The sequence below is a fragment of the Centruroides vittatus genome, unplaced genomic scaffold (genome assembly GCF_030686945.1).
Source record: "Centruroides vittatus isolate TY-2023 unplaced genomic scaffold, ASM3068694v2 scaffold_386, whole genome shotgun sequence".
Classification (NCBI taxonomy): domain Eukaryota; kingdom Metazoa; phylum Arthropoda; class Arachnida; order Scorpiones; family Buthidae; genus Centruroides; species Centruroides vittatus.
The window spans coordinates 4,361,508-4,380,503 of record NW_027122706.1 but is presented as its reverse complement, the minus strand read 5'-3'; the positions used below and the strand labels follow the sequence as shown (position 1 = coordinate 4,380,503).

Sequence of the window (18,996 nt, the reverse complement as noted above, 5' to 3'; positions counted from 1 at the left end):
TGTATTTTTAACTTTTCACAAATAAACACTATCCTCACTTAAAATAATTTTTTTACTCTAGAAGAAAACATTTTATATAAATCTTTTTTTAAATAAAAGAATGCAGAGATTTTAGAATTTATACGTACAGGTGCCGGTACAAGTCATCGAGAACGATGCGGCAACTCCCTCAGTACTAGTTACAAATAAATCAAGTCTCTTATAGCCTTTCTTACTTACGTTGTGTGTTTTGTAGCCTACTGTTTAAGACTTTAGTTCTGACTCTCGTAATATAAATAATGAAGGAGAATTAAACCGAATTTTAAATGAAAAATTTATTGATAATTAATCGACAATTTTCTACATTAAGTATATTTTATTGCACTGTTAAACATTAAACTCATTAATTTTTACATTATTATCCAATATTATTTCATTATTTATTATTTCATTTTCTTTTTACTAATTTGATCATAAGTTTTTTTGGTTGAAGTAATCCTTGGCCCATGTAATACTCTAAAGGCATCTAGGAAAAGAACAAAATAAAGGTATTAAAATTTTCAATTTGTGTTTAAAAAACGGTTATAATTAACTACAAAAGTTTGGTTTTTAATTATTGTTAATCCAGAATATATTTATTCACATATTATAAAAAAATTATATATGCAGGGTATGCACACGAAAAATAAAGCGATAATAATAGGCTTAATAATAATAAGCGGGAGTTTTTCCACAAAATACAAGAAACATTAAGCTAAAATTCTGGCAGACACGTTTAAAATTATACTCTGAGCATCTGAACATAGTTCAACACATAAATAATATAACATCACTAAACAATCATGACCCATATGACAAGAATGCATGTGACCTAGTTCGGGACTATGTTGACAAAACTGCATCAAACTACCGGCTGACTAGGGGCTGCATGTTTAGAGACACTGAAGTGTTTATGGTTGCCATTCAAGATCAGAATCATAAACACGAAAAACTACAGAAAATACATCCTGAAGGATACATCACTCACAAATGACTCTTACATAAAATGCCACATTCTGCCAGAAACAATACAACATATAACCTCTGGTTGCAAACTCTTAGCACAGACAGCTATTTACATAGGCATAATCAAGTAGCAAATATAATATACCAAGAGCTTGCACAAAAATACAGATTATTAAACATCCGAGTACTCTACTACAAATATACTCCACAAATAGTATTAGAAGATGACACACACACAAAATATACTACGACAGAGCCATAATCACAGATAAAACAATTCATCACGATAGACCTGACATCATTTTCATTGACAAATGCAGTAAGATCGCTTATATAATAGACATCTCTGTTCCAAACACTCGTAACATAAAAAATGCTCACACTGAAAAACCAAGTACACTGCATTTGCTCAAGAAATAAAACAAATGTGGAGGATGAATAAGGTATTTATGGTACTTGTGTCCTCTCTTCTACTGGTGTTATACCACATACATTACACAAAAGTCTGGAAACATTAAACCTTAATACAGTATAAACATATACATGACACTGCAGACAGCTGCAATATTGAACACATGTCACATTGTTAGGAAGTTTCTAGATGTTGGACAAGTGTTGTGGAGTTGGAGTTGGAGTCGGAGTCGGACTCAGTAAAATTCTTTCGACTCCGGCCACTCCGACCTCGATGTTTACTATCGGTAAAATGTGAAGTAAGAAAAATACCTTTTTGTTAATTGGTATCTAAAAAATTTCTTAGAAAACGGACACTTCGGTAAATTTAGATATCAAAATGATATTAACCCATAAAGGCCGCGTCATAGCAAAATGTCATATGTATCTCATACACAGGCTTTCCAAAATGTTTAAAAATCCTGTGTATAAAGTTTGTATATAAAGCCAATAAAACATTACAACATATATTACATATAAATAAATACATATTACATATAAATATTACAATATATTACATATAATAAATACATATTACATATAAATATTACAAATATATTACATATAAATATATTACATATAAATATAAATACACAACTTTACAGCATTATATTTGAATACTTTTGTTATTTGAACAGAACACAATTAAATAAGCATCTTAATTAAAAAAAATAAATAATATAGTTACTTTTGTTTCCTCTGTAGCTTCCACTCGAAGGTCGCGAAAGATGTAGACGAGACACATTTTTACTACCATTAAAGCAAATCTCATTCCAACGCAGTTTCTTGGGCCTTCTCCAAATGGAAGATAAGTGAATGGAATAATAGAACTTCGATTTTCTGGCAAGAATCTGAAATGTCATTAATATATATTTTATCATAGAATTTATTATTAGTTCGTTTAATTGGGGCAACGGCTTAATTGGGCCAAATGGATTAGTCCCAACGTGTCCCAATTAAGCGAAATCGACTGTAATTACATTGAATTCCATAAAAAAAGAAATGCTTCAAAACACCACATTCATTATACTTTAAGTTGATTATCATGTCTAAATATGAATTGACTCGCCGTTATAAGTAATTTTTCAGTAATCGGTAACAAAATTCTAATTTAAAAAGCATGTTAATGACTGAACGACACAGAACTTTGAATAAAAGAATTTACCGTATTTTACGGACTATAAGACGCACCTGAATTTTGGAGGCAATTTTTCGAAGAAAAAAAAGAGTGCGTCTTATAGTCCGTAAAATACGGTAAATTCTTTTATTCAAAGTTCACGTTTTCAACAGATCAATAAAACGATAGAAACTTATACTTTAATCAAACGTTCAACATCTGAAGTCATACTTATATAATTTATATTAACGTATTTATTTTTAAAATTATATTATTTCTTAATTATTGCACATTTTCTTGTTAAATGAAAATCAAACTAGTTACCTGTCAGGATCAAATTTTTCCGGATTTGGAAAAAATTCTTTATCATAATGCATTGCATAAATAGGAATTAGAATATTCATTCCTTTTGGTATTTTGATACCTAGCTCTGGTAATTCGTATTCCTCAGTGCATTCTCTGGCAAGTCTAATTAAAACAATAATAAATAAATGAAAGTGCATGAATGAACTATTTTAAAATTTTAAAATTACTGTGTATTTAATACTGGAAAATTTATTGAAGTTAAGCTTAAATGCAATTTTATAAAACTCTAGCAATTTAATAATAATAGTAACCATCACTTTAAATTATCAAGAGGTTATCGAAATTATGTTTGTGTTTTAATTTTAAATAAAATGTTTTCAACGAGAAATTATTATTGTGACATCATCAGAATTCCGGGCTGCAATTTTTAATCACGTTTTTAATTTATTTAATATAAAATATATGCTATCCACCTCAAATTAGTAGTGGCTTGCCCTTGTAAGTCATACCTTTCTGTTAGCAATTGAGTCGTGCTAATCATCTATCTAATTCCTTTCGGGGGAAAATATTTGGATTGAAATAACGTGACTTCCGGTTTGCATCAGAAATTCGTATATAGCTGATCGGGGCTGGGCCTTTTGCTCCTAAGGTTTCCATATCTCTTCTAGAAGTTCATCTCGAGAAGAGATATGGATCCGTTCTCGAGATTAAGAATGACTGGCGACGGTGGGAATTTATAGGTCTACAACTTTTTCAATTTGTAGCCGAATAATACAGTGTATAAAACATGAAAATATGTAATTTTTGAAACATGAAGGATTTTCCAAACTTCTTTAAAATACATATAACACCTCCCCGAGTTTCGCCGGTGTTCTATCTATGCAACATTCCCGTCGTGAGTCGAACAGGTCGCATATAGTACATGAAAAATAATGATAAACGCGTATCATTCTTAAAGACACATATTCATATTCATATTCATATAAATTGTGATTACCCACGTAATGTAGAGAACATGCATGTTGCAATTAGTTACAGTAATTGTGTACAGTACTGCGACGCTGTTTACGCGTTTTACACTTCAAACCAACATTTAATGTTTTAATACATTACATACGATGTTTGATTAAAAAAGCTTAACAGACACATGTAGGGAATCAATCATGTTAAAAGAAATCCAAAAATCCTAATGAGTAGAAATCATGTTTATTGCCAAATACAATATTACATTTAACATTTAATTAGTGTACCATGCCTTGACCAAGTGAAAATGATTGTCGTAAGTTGAAAATAACTTTTTTCAAATATCTGGTTTAAGCAGTCATTAGTACTGATGTTCGTGAGTTAGGAACTGTAAAATTAAGCGATTTCTAGATATATTTTGGCAAAAATAACTACTTCGAAAAAATTTTAAATGTATTCTGAAGATATTCAAGTAAACCTACTCAGCAAAATGTAAATCAAAACACAGCACCTTATGTTTCTGAGAAATTTAATAGAAACGCAACAAACGTTTTCAGCCAAATCTATTAGCCATCGTCAGGTTAGACACACACACACATATATACGAGTATATATATATATTGTTAGTTATAATTTTTATTTTATGTTTTCTATTTTTGTTTTTAATATGTATATATGCTCATTTTCTTCGTTATTTCATTTGTATTTAAATTTTGTTCCATTTGTTTATATTCGAATTTGTCTAACCTGACGATGGCCAATAGATTTGGCTGAAAACGTTTGTTGCGTTTCTATTAAATTTCTCAGAAACATAAGGTGTTGTGTTTTGATAATGTATTCTGTAGAATTACTTTCAGTTATTAGTTAAAAAATAATCCAGATATTAATTTCATTCATTAAATTTTCTCCAGTAAGTTAGATAACTCTAGTTATTAATTTTCATATATAACAAAAGCAAAATATTATTCCTAGTATTGTAAGTAACTTGTTATTTTTTTAAACTTATTGCGAACATTTTTTCACTTTGTATTTATTACTATCAGAATCATATTTCTTAATATTAATTGCAAGTTTTGTATTACATTACCGAAATTTTAGAGGCATTTTGAAACATCGTTTTTACAAATAGCTTTTATATTGAAAAGCATTAAAGAAAATAAATATATGTCTCTATCAATTTACTAAATAACTGAATTAAAAGTTATAATACGTTAAAAAATACTATACAATGTCAGTTATCTTTCAGCTCTTAATACGACTTAATATTCAATTTTTAATTCACCTTAAAGTATATAATACCTAGCTATTGTAGTACGGGCTTACACACATTGAAAGCTGACATAAGTTAATAAATACATATACTATGAATAGAGATTTCTTTTAAGTTATATTTCATTAATATTATTTTTGTTTTCCCTCTGATACGTCTTGATATATCATATTCAAAGCCTTTTAATAAGAGTAAAAAATGGCTACATCTTGGACTCGTATGGAAGCTGTTAGATCAGATCAATAGATTAAACGTAGATATATACACGGTATATCAGAACTTGCCAGAGGGAAAATAAAGATAATGTTAATGTAATGTAATTTTCTACAAATAGTAAATATATTTTTATTAATAGAAATAAATACTATATTTGTGTAATTATAAACATTGCTATATTTAAAATATATTAAAACTGTGTCAGAAAGATAAATGAAAATCAAAAATCTTTTGGCTTACTGAAGCAATGCTGGTTGTTTTCTCAGTGTCTCGTTGATAACAGCATCCATATATTGTATTTTATTCAGTACGTCAAAATTCATCTCACTCTAAATAATTTTATTTAAAATTGAAAATAAATTTAAAAATAACATCTGATTCTTTAGTATTTTGTAATGTTTAATTAAAAATTTCTGTATATCCCAAATTCATAAATTAATAAAATAAGTCTATTATCTTAATGAAACGTAACATTGAATTCAAGTAACTTTTGAAATAGCATTAATTAGTCTTAATTGATCTTACATTCGTTTTCCAGATTTCATCTACTTCTTCAATTAATTTATCCTGATATTCCGGATGTAAGGCCATGTAATATAAAACGAAAGCTAATGCGTTTGTGGTCGTCTCATTTCCGGCAAAAAGAAACAAAGTGCATTGAGCCATCATTTCTTCGGTGTTCATGGCTGAAATTAAAGTTATATGTTAGATAAATAAACATTTTAAAAATCTAATCGATAACATACTTTTATGTTTCGGCAATGTTTTAAAATTTGACATTTCCTCTTCGTTGGCTTCTTCTGGAGAAATTTCCAAAACGCCTTTTTGTGCATCCAATAATAACTGAAGAAAATCGTAGGCTTTCTGCCAATATAAATTCTTAATAAGTTATTGTAATTATTATTTAAAATGAAAAATTAAAGTAAGTAAAACAGTTAATTTATTTTAATAGATAGAAATGAAGTGAGTACTATAGCGTCTTCCACTATATTAGTATAGAAAAGAGGTTTCAGTGAAGTTGCGAGCCCGGTAAAGGGTTTCTGTACTAGCGGTTTCAAAATAGTAAAAATATATTAAAAATTTATAAATTTTCTATGCTTTCGTCTGCATGTACTGTACAACGTTATAAATCTTCATTTCTTTCTCAACTACCGGTATTTTCCTAGTCTCCACTCTTATAGTTTGTGTTAGACTCAGTGCGTTGTTGGAATTAAGAAGGTTTTTTATAAAGCCCATCGTGATTTCCTTCTGTCCGAAATCGGACCGCGGAACTCACGATATTGAGACGGATAGGGCCATATATATCTGGAACAGACACCCAAAAAATTACTGGGGTATTTTGACTGCTTGGATTCGATTTCGGGTTCCAAAAGCGCCTTAACTACCATTAGGTTATCCCAATTTCACACTTAGTCACGTTATATCGTCCAAGGCGTGAATGATATCCATGCTTGCAATATCGTTATTAATATTGTTTATTAAATTTATTGTGTTTAATATGGCTGTGCAAGCAAATAATTTCTTTCCGAAGGTATTTTCATTGCATGGGCAAATTTTATTAATTTTATTTATTATCTAATAATGTTTATTTCCTGCCTTATGCAAGTTTGTGGTTTAGGAGAACGTTTATTTTCAATGTGTAAGTCAGTGACCTGTAGCTATAGTAGCTCCAAAGAAGAAGCAGTTGTTAAATATATGGAAAAAAGACTCAAAATGTTGGAGATGGCATTGAAAGGAGAACTTTATTACATACTAATGAAAAAATGCTGTTGTAAATAAATCCCCAAAATGATTTCAAAACAGAATCAATATTCTGTTTCCGAATTTGATGTAATAACTTATACAGTGTATCCAAGATGATTTATATAAAACTAATTCCATTTAACAATTTATTGCTATGTTTTTTAAAGTTAATAAACGTTTTGTCTAAATCAGGGACGGCGAACCTATGGCACGCGTGCCCAAAGTGGCACGTAAGAGAAATCATCTGGTACGTAGTGTATCATATGATTTCTGTCTTTTTCAATCATCCTTTCTGTTTATCACCTGATCATCTTTTATTCAATCAGATTTTTTACATTTATTCGAATTAAAGCGTATTCGTTTAATTTCTTTAAATATCGTTATTCGAAGTCTAAGAGATTGGCACGCATTAACATGTTTAAAGGTAAGTATGCTTACAATATGGCACACGGACTCAAAAAGGTTCGCCATCCCTGGTCTAAATTATTATTTTTGAACAATTTTCATTCCAACACTCCAAAGTTATAATAAATTTAGCAGTGTTAATTTCAAGCAAGTATCTTTGGACTAAGATCAGCCGAAGAGTGATGTTAGTATAAAGATAACACTCAACTCAATGAATTATAGTATCCCCGAGTTTCTCCAAAGCATAGTAATTTTGTCTTACACTGACAAAAATTTCTTGGAGTCTTTAAAAACTCGAGAATGCTTCAACTTACTAAAATTTATCCCCTATTTCATGCTGAATACGAAAAAAAAATTGCTGTAATATTAATTCAATAGTTTTTCAAAATTTGATTAAAATGTGAAAAATGATAAAGTTTTGGGTCAAAGTTACCTTAACATACGGTAGTAAGAAATAATTTAATAAAGTCGATTAATTCATTTAAATTATACTCATCATAAAAATTTATTAATTTACCATTTTCTCCTTTTCTCTTTGATTAATAACATGTAAAATGAAATTCTCATAATAGTTGAATGTCTCGTCAAAAGATTTTACTCTTGTAAACTTTGTTAAAATTGGGAATATAACTAAACGAAAAATAAAGAAATGAATATTACTTAAATCCATTATAATTATAAACTATTGTAATACATAAAAATTATATATAGCTTATATATTTAATGTGATTCAGAATAAAGAAAGTAAACACATATCATACTCTCTGACTAAAAATACACAATTCTAACAAAAGTAACCAGAACACGCATCAATTTATAGTAACTTTATTTTCCAAAATAATAGAATATAAGAAACCAATGTTTCCTATATTCTATTATTTTGTAACACCGGTTTAATATAGGAAACATCCTATATTGAACCGGTATATTCCTAATGAAGAGGCCAATGAGAACAGGGTCCTGTGCTTTTAAACTGTATAGAGATAGTGAGCTGGAAGCTATAAAACAACATATACTTTGCCAGAATTGGATTTATCAAGTTTATGCAAAGGTGGGGCATTGCACAAAGAAATTCTACTGCGCTGATTGAGAATATATTATTTCTGTGGGCCAGGAGAGAAAATAAGTAATATGGGGGGATAGAAGTCATTTTCCATTACATTTAATTGGCAATATACTTTATAACTATACTGGTTCAATTTTAGAAAATTGCCTCTATTGGATCAGTCAAAACAACTGGGTTAACATGATTTTTAAAGACATATATTCAGAGAAGTTAACACTTATTATATTTGAAGCAACAGTAATAATCCATTGTTAATATATGCCAAGACACTTTTATAAACTACGTTCCAAGTCATATTTTCTGTAGGAGGTTCAATATGAAATTCCTCTACATTTAAACCCTTACAAATTGAAATAAACTTAAATGTGCAAAAATGCGATTGATTCATTAAAATTACGTTCTGTTCATCGATTGATCTAAAAAACTTTTATATAAAAATTTTAAAAAATATGAATATTTTAATGATGTAGTTGGATAAAATATAATAATACTTACACAAAAGCATAGACAAAAAAGAAACATCTTTGTTTATTGCTTTTCGAGACATGGTAACAAATTCATTATTTGGATCTTCTAAAGAAGATAACTTCGTTCCAAATGCTGTTGAAGCTATTACATCAATAGTGAAACAATTCATGTAACTAAAAACGTTGAAAATATTAATTTAATTGAAATTTTAATAATAAAATGTGAATATAAACTAATAAATATAATATTTGCATAGATAAGAAGATTGAAAGCAAAGAAACGTTACATTCATATTTATATTTAATATTCTGTTATTAATCTTTATTTAAATTTTTTAATTTTTCGTAATCTTTACGATTTATTACAGAATAATTAATATTAACGTAAATCATATGACAGTGAATTAATGTGCTTTTATTAAAATTTTCGATTTGTCAATCAAATATAATTGCAGTATTTTTAGGTTTTCTTAGTGAATAATTTATCGAAAATTTTATATTTTATACACAAAATTTAATTGAAATACTGCATATACAGGATTATTAGAAAACTCCAATTTTTTTCAGGTTTTATAGTATTTTAAAAACAATATTCAATTTACATTTTGCTATCGATGCAATTATTTTCATTTTCATCAGGAATTTTCTTCAAATTTTCTGAAAATTTCTCCGCACATTCTTTAACCAAATAAGCCATCTAAAAATATTTAAACATAATGTATTGCATTGTATTGTAACGACTTAATTAATTTGAAAACATAGGAAACGTTTATTTTAAATTTATAATATATTGATACATTCCTGTGTTATAAATTGAAAATGAACGTGTATACTGCATGTTCTACAATAGTTACTCAAATGAATTTAACTTACTTTTCTCATTTTTCCGCTACTGAAGGTTGGGCTCACGATACATCTAATTCTCTTCCAATCATCATCTTGTAGAAAACTTAACATTTTGTCGAATAATGCATTTCCCGTTTTCACTTCCTGTAAAAAACTTTTTATTATTTAAGTAAACATTAATAACAATAATATAAGGTAATAAGCTTTTCTTATAATATAATGAAACTTGAAATACTTTTGAACGTTAAACATAATTTTCTGTAAAATAATTGTAATTGAGAAATTTAATTAAGTTTGAGAATGAATAACTTACATTCAGTTTAGTTTATTTAATAATTTTCACGATTATTATTCAAGTATAATTTAATTTGTTCCATAGTTAGTTTTTTATCTTTAATTTCTAAATCTAACTCCAGTTTAGGAGAGAACTGCCTTAGACTACCATATAACTTTTTCTTTTCCAAAAGAAAATAAATAGGCATGCATAAAATTTGTCACCGTTTGGAAAACTTAAAAGTCCCAATTCTGATTTGATCTCTATGAAAGTAAAACCATACTTCGCCCAAGTCTCTAACAGACAACTAGATAGGAACTGATTCTTTAAATCGACTAATAGTTGGACCTTTGAAGTTGGTCTCTAACAGGTACTTTCTAGTAATTAGTCCCAGAAAATCTCTGACAATCGTTATTTAGAACACAAACGACAATTCTGTAATTTAAAAGATTAATTCTTTGTCTTTATGAATTTATGAATAGCGGTAAAACATGGTTATAGAAGAGTCCTGATCGTAATTTATCAATCAACTAGCCAGGATCGCAACCCTAACTCCAGACACACTATATTAGAGTACAACCAGCATTTAAACACTTTATATAAAGAAATCGTTGACCACATACGTACGAAACTCGCATACAGGAGATCCAATACTGTGTATAAGCTATTACGCAACGGGAAGGACAGGGCCGATGAAAATCGAGCCCCAGGGGTATACAGTGTTCCGGTCAGGGACAATAGGCTTCAAAGGAATTTAATCTACATTGGTTCAACTAAACGGTCGTTACGAAAAAGAGTGTTTTGTGTTACTGAATTTAAAAAGTTCTTGATTGTGTGTGATTCATTCCAGTAATTTGGTAAGAAGATAGTATGCATAGGAATTTATGTAATACAGTCAAACCTGTTTTTATGCGGGGGAATAGGGACCGCATTAAAAAAAACGCATAAAAAAATCGCACGAAACTTCACGAGGGGCTATAAAAATAGTTTTCGCAACACAATTAAAAAAATATTTTTTTTATGCGGTCAATAGGGACCGCATAAAAGAAGTCTCACATAGAAAATAACTCAAAACCGTACGAAATAGAATTTATTGACAACAGATGTCAGCACTTGACTGCATCGTCTGGTCTATCGTCTGTTTTACATATTTTTGTCCAGGTGGTGTTTTGTTGACTTAAAAAGTAAATTATTTCATTTTTCGCATATTCATGCAATAATATTACTATAATAAGTGCATTTATGCTATAATAAGTTTATTTAGCTATAATAAGTCAACGTAAGACATGACGAATCGCACGAGACTAGTCGCCAACTATACCGCACAAATAAAAAACCGCACAAATTAAAAATTCGCATAAAAAAATCGCACAAATAAAAATCGCACAGAAAAAGACCGCATAAAAACAGGTTCGACTATATTTATTCACAAGCAAAGCAATGATATTCCTGACTTAATTGCTTAAAAAGGTAACATATATAAATTTTATAGTTATTTTTGGTTCCTATTTATCGATCAACTGAGGTTGTTTCGTTCGTTGTTACATTAAAGAAGATAATTTATTTAGGCCAAGGAATAACTTTAAATGTTCTTTCTTAATATTCTTAAAATATTTTCTATATTAATTAATGTATAAATAATTAATCAAAAATGCCCTAAATGCTAATTACTATACTACTGTAGTAAAAATATAATGTTTTATTCTAAAGGTTAAAAAATCTAATTTGTCTTTAAGCCGAATAATAAACAATATTCAAAATGTGTTAAATGAAGTGTACAGTACAAGTAAAAGAATATGGAAAATGTCTTTTTTTTTAAATTTGAGAAAGTAGAAAAAAATGCAATTAAAATCATCTCTAATCTCTAATAGATCAGAATTGAATACGTGAATTTTAGGAAGAATGCGAGGTCTAAATAAAGGAGAAAGAAAAACAAGAATTATTTTTCATGAAGTCTCCAATGTTACGAACTTGACTAAAGGAAACAAATGTAAAGCTTTATCATCTCTATCCATTTTTGGCGAGTTTTTTTTTACCTTCCTATATTACAAGAAATGTTTTATCCTGGTTACGTAAAGAAACATGAATTAATTTTTCGTGAATTTTTTATATTTTATTATTACGTTTTATTTCCAACGTAATTTTAAATTATTTCATTTCCTTATTTATGTGTGCTATTGATATTTATATTAGGCTAGTCTTGTCAAATTTTTTGTATTTAAAAAAAATCTTATAATCTTATTCCTAGTCGCGAGTAATCTTATTTTTAGAATAATTTTTTCAGATTTCGAATTATTTGAAATCACAGACTGTTTGATTAGTTGTGATTCTACAGTTTACTATGTGCGGGTCGAAATGATCCGGTCTTCATTGTAAGCCAAGTAGAACCCACGATAGGTCTGAAAAAGACCCCGAATAGCCCCAGGATGCAAGAAGTTAAAATAAACAAATAAATAAGTATCGATAAAATAATAAATATTTACTTCCATGCAAATTTCCGGAGCTGACTTCGCGCTTTCAAGGTTCTACTTCTTAAAACCCACTTTCAAACATTGAGGGTTAAATTATTCTCGAGACGAATTCTTCACGATTAGTACATGTTTTAATAATTAGTTTCGTAATTTATTTTATATTTGTTTTAAAAAATAAAATTAAGTATAAGAGGTAGACTATATGGAAATAGTTTAAGAAAGATTTTCTATCCCAGTTCTTCTGTTCTTACACCGCGTAAAGTTTTTAAAGATAATTTACTCTATCGTCATATCAATTTATATGATGCTTCTAGTTCATAAATGCTTCTAGAACATTCAATAGTAAATTCGTATATTCAAGAATGGCTAGATCGCTAGACATGACCATACTCAGAAGGTTATGCACGGTATTGTAGCATTCCTAAAATATAGAATTTAAGTAATAATTTTATGCTTTTTCCATTTTTTTTTTTTTTTTTGCATTTGAAATTACGCTATACACATGTACAGTGTATTCCCAATATTCTTAAGCTTTCTAATGTTTTTGATTCATTTTTGTCGCTAGCTTATGAGTAAAAAGCGGAATGATAGGATCGTAGCAGATAACTGTTTTATCAGTTATATTCAAATAACATACTTCACATTGCCATTTTCTGCTTTTTCCAAATTTGCAAGCGATTTACATTGAGATAAATTTAAGTAAACTTCTATCGATCATAACTTAATAGCCGATTTAAATTATTTTATTTACAAATTATTAAATATTGTCTGAATGGTTGATAAAAATAATATTTACAATTAATGATGCTCATATTTCATTTAAACTTAATATTCATGATTAAATGAAAGGAATATGTTTAAATATAAAAATTCATTGCAACGTACCATTCTATTATGAAATGTATTAAAATCTTTAACGAAAACTTTTTTCAAAATCTGAGGATCTGCAACACAAAGAGTCGGCTTAAATCCCATAATTCTCCTACAAAATATAAAAATAAGAATTTGAAAAATTAACCGAAATATTATATTAATTAATTAATTAAGTAATTAAAAACATTAATAATGTTTTGTTTTTCTATATTTATTACATGCAGATTTAGTATATTCGAAAAGTTTTTAGGATTTATCAAGTTAACAATATAATCATTATTTACACATCATTACATCTTTAACATCCATTACCATTTGTGACATACAAAGGTAATGTGACGACCGGCAAAAACCGGCCAGTCCGTTTTAAATTTTATTGTTCAAACCCCTCGGGAGATAGCGATCAAGATTCAAAGGATGTGCAGTCTTCCGCCGGCAAACTCACTTCCCTCCTCCCCGGATCTAACCTCTGAGTCAGGGAGATCGACTCATCATCTACCGTCATCGCAGCGGACGAGACCGGGAGTATAAATAGGGGGGAGATAGCTAAGAACGGGGTCGGTCGCTGAAGGTCCGCACAAGCCACCCGACCCGTAGGATCCGTCCCGAGAAGCGAGGGCCGAGACACGAAGTCACCGAAGCCCGCCGACGACGAGCCGCCCGCCCGATCCTCCCGCTTCCCTCCACGACCGGAGAACTGAGAAGATTAATCCTACGATTACAGCTAATCCTAGGAAGAGGTATGATCCCCCCCTAAATTTGTAAACTCTCTCTCTCGCGGTTAGGAACGGAACGCGTTAGATCTTTTGTATCTGTTTACCGTCTAAATAAATCTTATATGTGTTGTCCTGTTATACGTATATTGCCTTTCTTTATCGACGACCCCACACACACTCCTCCACTCGACCTGACAAGTAACTGACCGATCCCGACAAGTCGGGATATCGCGCAAAATTAGCCATCCTTGACAGTGGGGTGGGTCTTGCCGACCTATTCGCCGAGAACAAGGAGGTCCGACTTCCGTCCTACCTCCCGGCGTTTCCCACAGTAACATAGACGTAGAGGCTATTTATTAATATCATATCACAACTTGAAAACCCTTTAAAAAACTTTTTAAAAGAATTTTCTTGTAAATTTTTACATAATTTAGATATAATTATATTATTTTTATTGATTTATATCTGCGAAAACTTTTATTCTTTCTGTGTTCGGTGTTCATAACGCTGGCTGAGGTATACACTAATTTCCTTTTTTCTTTTTTCGGTGGCGTTTTGCCGTTCCTAACAGTAGTTTATTGTCAGTCGTAGAGAAACCGTGTTGTGCTAGATTGCTTATTCGAACTATTCTTATTTTATTCTTTCGCCAAAGTCTATTTTCTGAGCAACATCATTTCCAATGAATAACAAGGCTAAAAAATTTAATCTTTCACCTCCATTGTCAATCGCAAATACGTTTTGAAAAGTTTTAATTTGTTAATACTTTTTTTCAACTATTGCTACCGTTATAGGGATTATCAGCAGAATTCCCAATGCGATTCACGTATTTGGAACTAAATTCTACAAATTGCTTGCTTTTAAAAACTTTAGAGTTTATAGCGGCAAATTGATGTTTTCCGGAAGAAAACTGTTTAAAGATTTAATTTCTTTAAAGAGTTCGTCAATACTATTTTCATCATTAAGAATTGAATAAAAATTCATACTGGTACAATGTTTTGTTAATTCGTTTAAATCACCTATTTTAGTTAAATTAAAAAGAAAACGTTAATGCATTTAAACATTAATCGCAATGTAGATGTAGACACTGTACATATCGTTTTTCAGAAACAGATTTTTGAAAAGTTTGATTTTCATATTCACGATGCTTCATGATGTCCACATTTTCATGTGTATCGTGTATCTTCCAATAGACGCCTAGTCTCTAATACACGCTGAGTCACAGCAAAGACTGTTCTGCATTGAAGCTAGTCTCTGGTTTTACCAGCCCACCGCTCTCGTAGAATTGAATTTCGGTTTAGTTTTATATATGCATTATGGTTGTCATCTTAAAATAACGAAAGTGGTCTTTAATTATCCTCTGCTCTATCTGCATTTTTTCATCTGTTTCTTACTCAATTTCTTCAGTTTTGTTCGTAAGCTGATAAATGCCGGTTTCTATACCAGATCAGTCAGCAAGTTCGGAAAATCGACGTCTCCTGTTAGAAGATATGCGATACCAATTTTTGACACCATTATCAGGTACCGATGATCTGCGGACGAATACAAAATCACATATTATCATGATACATACCACAATAATTACCGCGTGACAACATTTTTGAAGCAAAATTACAATTCAGTATGCACAAGCATGAAATTTTACCAGATAAGTAATATCACATTAATATATCTGTATGCATGTTCTTCAACCAAGTGGATAACTCTTGGCTTACACACAGCTACACAGCTTTATAAGCGATTTGTCTGCTGAAAATCGTTTAGTCGGTTTACTGTGATTCAAAAGACCATAAACCATTCCAAAATCAATACCAAAATTAAAATCGAAACAGTGGAAAGGACGTGTACCGTGTCTATATCTACTAGTACGTCGTAATACACGCGAATTACCAGGTTGAAGAACGAAAGACGCGAATGAGGCTGCATTAAGTCGACTTTGTGCCAGATTCTAATGTGCACCCAATTTGTCAGACCCGACAAAAAGCAAAAAGATGCGTATTAGAATCGAGAAAACATGGAGAATAAATATGAAAGTTTATTTTTTAATTATTTCGCACTACGATCGCGTTCTACACCACTGAGAAATTCGATATTGTGAAATTTATAAAACAATACTTAAAAAACAAATGAACATAGCGCATAAACTTCTTACTTATGACGTTGGAAATAAAACTAGAACATGTAATTTTCTGTAAGTGGATTTATGGATATTAATCACAGGATTTGCTAAATTCGGGAATAATAAAATATGAAAATTCAATTCATATAAAGTATTAATATATTCATATTGTGATAAATTCACTGGTATTAATCACAAAATAATTGGCATTTAAATATAAACACTTTGTATTAATTGAATATTTATCTTCTATTTTTTCCAAGTTTAGCAATTTCAATCATTCATTTCCATAAATATACTGTCAGAAAACGAGATAATTACATAAGTAGCAAGTTTAATTTATTTAGTATTACAGTTCTGTTATTATTTATTAGTATACTCACCCATGTATTCGGCCATACTTTTTATAATATTCCAGCTCTATTATATGTAATTGCTGTGGAAATAAAATAAACTTTAAAATATTTGTAACACAAACACATTTGACATTAAGCTATTGTTTTAAAAATATTTATCAATTATGTATTTAAACATGGAAAGAAGATTATATTTTAATAATTTTATTGTAGCTATTTTTAATTATAAATATTCACAACAACAGTATTAGTTTATATTATATTATGAGAAATAAAATTTAATAATACATGTAACTAACTAATTCGGTCACTGACATAATTGGTTTAATAAAACCAGACTTCTTACAGGAAGAGTAAATGGTGGAGTGGAGAACACATCAAATTACATTACAAAAGTTTGAAATCTCGAAAATATTAAATACCGTATTTATTCGAGTATAAGTCGAGGATTTTTTTTCATTTTTCACTGCTTCAGAAACCTAGGTCGTCCTACTCACGAGAGAAAGATTCTTTAATAATTTTTGTGAATCGTATATATTTCATGCTGGTCACATAGCAATGATTATAAATGTAAATTATTTCATACTTTTTAAATTGGTATTTTTAATGAATATTTGCACATTCTGAATATTTGCACTTTTTCCGGTCATACACATTATAATCTTTTGGTACGTGGAAAAGCATTTGACAAGAGCTGATAGCAAAGCTATTCAGGAAATACAGTAGACCCCCTATAACACGGGTTCATATAACACGGAACGTATCTACCGTGTTATAGGGGGTCTACTGTACTGCATTTCAAATTCACTCGACAGATCAGAGAACGATGCTTGGTGGAGTGAGAGTGAAGCTTCGAAGGGCGAGTCCGAGTAGATAAAAGGTGATAGCATCAAGAAAACATAGTTGTCTGCCTTAATATGTGCATTTGATAATATTTTATTTGTGATTAAAGGAAATAGAATTAGAATTGTATTAATAAATCTAATTTTCTTTAATTTGATCTCTAAAGTTACATCTCGTCCTATATTCAAGATCGTCTTATATGCGAGTAAATACGATATTTGGTACTGTACGAAGCATAAAAATTTAACGTTGAACATCCATACATTAGCGCTAAGCGATGGTTCAAAATCCATCGAAGAATCAATGGTTTCGCACAACCATAGTCAATGTCTGGCTGTGACTATGTAATAAATTTTAGTAATTATTATTCAAACTATTCTGTTTCGACTTTTTATTTTTAATTTAACTATTTTGAAACCAAAAATGGTTTATTTTTCAATTATAAAATCACACTAATTAAAATATTATATTTATTAAAGTGATTTTAAAATTACATAGAGGTGGTCACAAACAAAACATCATGCATTATGGTTTACCATTTCTTTAAAAAAACTTTAAAAAATGCAATCATTTTGTAATTCTAAATAAAAAATTTTAAAAATTACAAATTTCACAAAATTAATGACCTATTAACTATATTACGTTCATGAGAAGTTACGTTAGAACGTGTAATATTTAATTACAAGTTGATTGAACATTTCTGACATTTTTAGAGGGATTTCTGTATTGGGGCATTGATGCTATAAAATTTTGGTGATTAAAGGTCGACGGGGAGGAGAGATAAAGAGGGACGTGGGTCGTATCTCGAGTAGGGTAAGACTTAGTGACGATTTTATTCTTTATTAATATTTAAATTTTTCTTTTTAATAAAACACATACCTATCCTCAAAATTAAGCCTTTTTTGCCATTTTATAATGATCAAAAATATAAAATTCTTTTTTTTATATAAAATACTATAACAGATGGCGCCACCAAAATTTTAAATGATGCCGGGAAAGTTAAGCAACTCGTTGCTGGATTTTTTAAAATTTAAATCATTAAATATAAATTTGGTACAAATAGAGTATCAATAGATAGTATAAACAATTATAGTAATCACAAAATTAATATTTTTATATAGAATACCTTCTTAAATATCTTAGACGTTTCCGATACAAAACTCCAAATTCCATCAATTGGAGATTCAATTCCTTGCCGTTTCCAGTACTGAAGTTTTCTACTCACATAACTAAAAATATTTAATGTGAATAATAAATTTATATTTACAGAAAATCATGACACAATTTTTAATATAAAATTAAAAATAATTATTAAACTGAATTATCAATAAATTTAAATAATTTTAAAGGCCTGTGATGAGCAAAATTTTATAGATTTTCGCCGCAAGTGAACAAGGTTCATAGGCTCATAGGTAGACTCGTAGGTTACCGGACCGCACCAAGTTTTCTTACGGAGAGACATATTTTAAGCCTGCTTAGCACCAACATACTTTATAACCATCAGTACAATAACT

At 29.6% G+C, this 18,996-nt stretch overlaps 1 protein-coding gene across 1 annotated transcript in view; it reads right to left on the bottom strand.

The window, feature by feature from the left end:
• Positions 1-399: 399 nt before the first annotated feature.
• LOC136988791 (uncharacterized) overlaps positions 400-18,996 on the bottom strand; it is a 104,244-nt gene continuing 85,647 nt past the window's right edge. The window contains exons 29-41 of the mRNA XM_067286753.1: positions 18,609-18,711; positions 16,667-16,719; positions 13,464-13,560; positions 9,861-9,977; positions 9,590-9,684; positions 9,016-9,161; positions 7,972-8,084; positions 6,053-6,170; positions 5,832-5,992; positions 5,547-5,635; positions 2,876-3,019; positions 2,123-2,285; positions 400-505 (exon numbers count right to left, since the gene is read on the bottom strand). Of these exons, the coding sequence (XP_067142854.1) occupies positions 428-505; positions 2,123-2,285; positions 2,876-3,019; positions 5,547-5,635; positions 5,832-5,992; positions 6,053-6,170; positions 7,972-8,084; positions 9,016-9,161; positions 9,590-9,684; positions 9,861-9,977; positions 13,464-13,560; positions 16,667-16,719; positions 18,609-18,711 (1,477 nt within the window). The 3' untranslated portion in view covers positions 400-427. The remainder of the gene's footprint in view (positions 506-2,122; positions 2,286-2,875; positions 3,020-5,546; positions 5,636-5,831; positions 5,993-6,052; positions 6,171-7,971; positions 8,085-9,015; positions 9,162-9,589; positions 9,685-9,860; positions 9,978-13,463; positions 13,561-16,666; positions 16,720-18,608; positions 18,712-18,996) is intronic.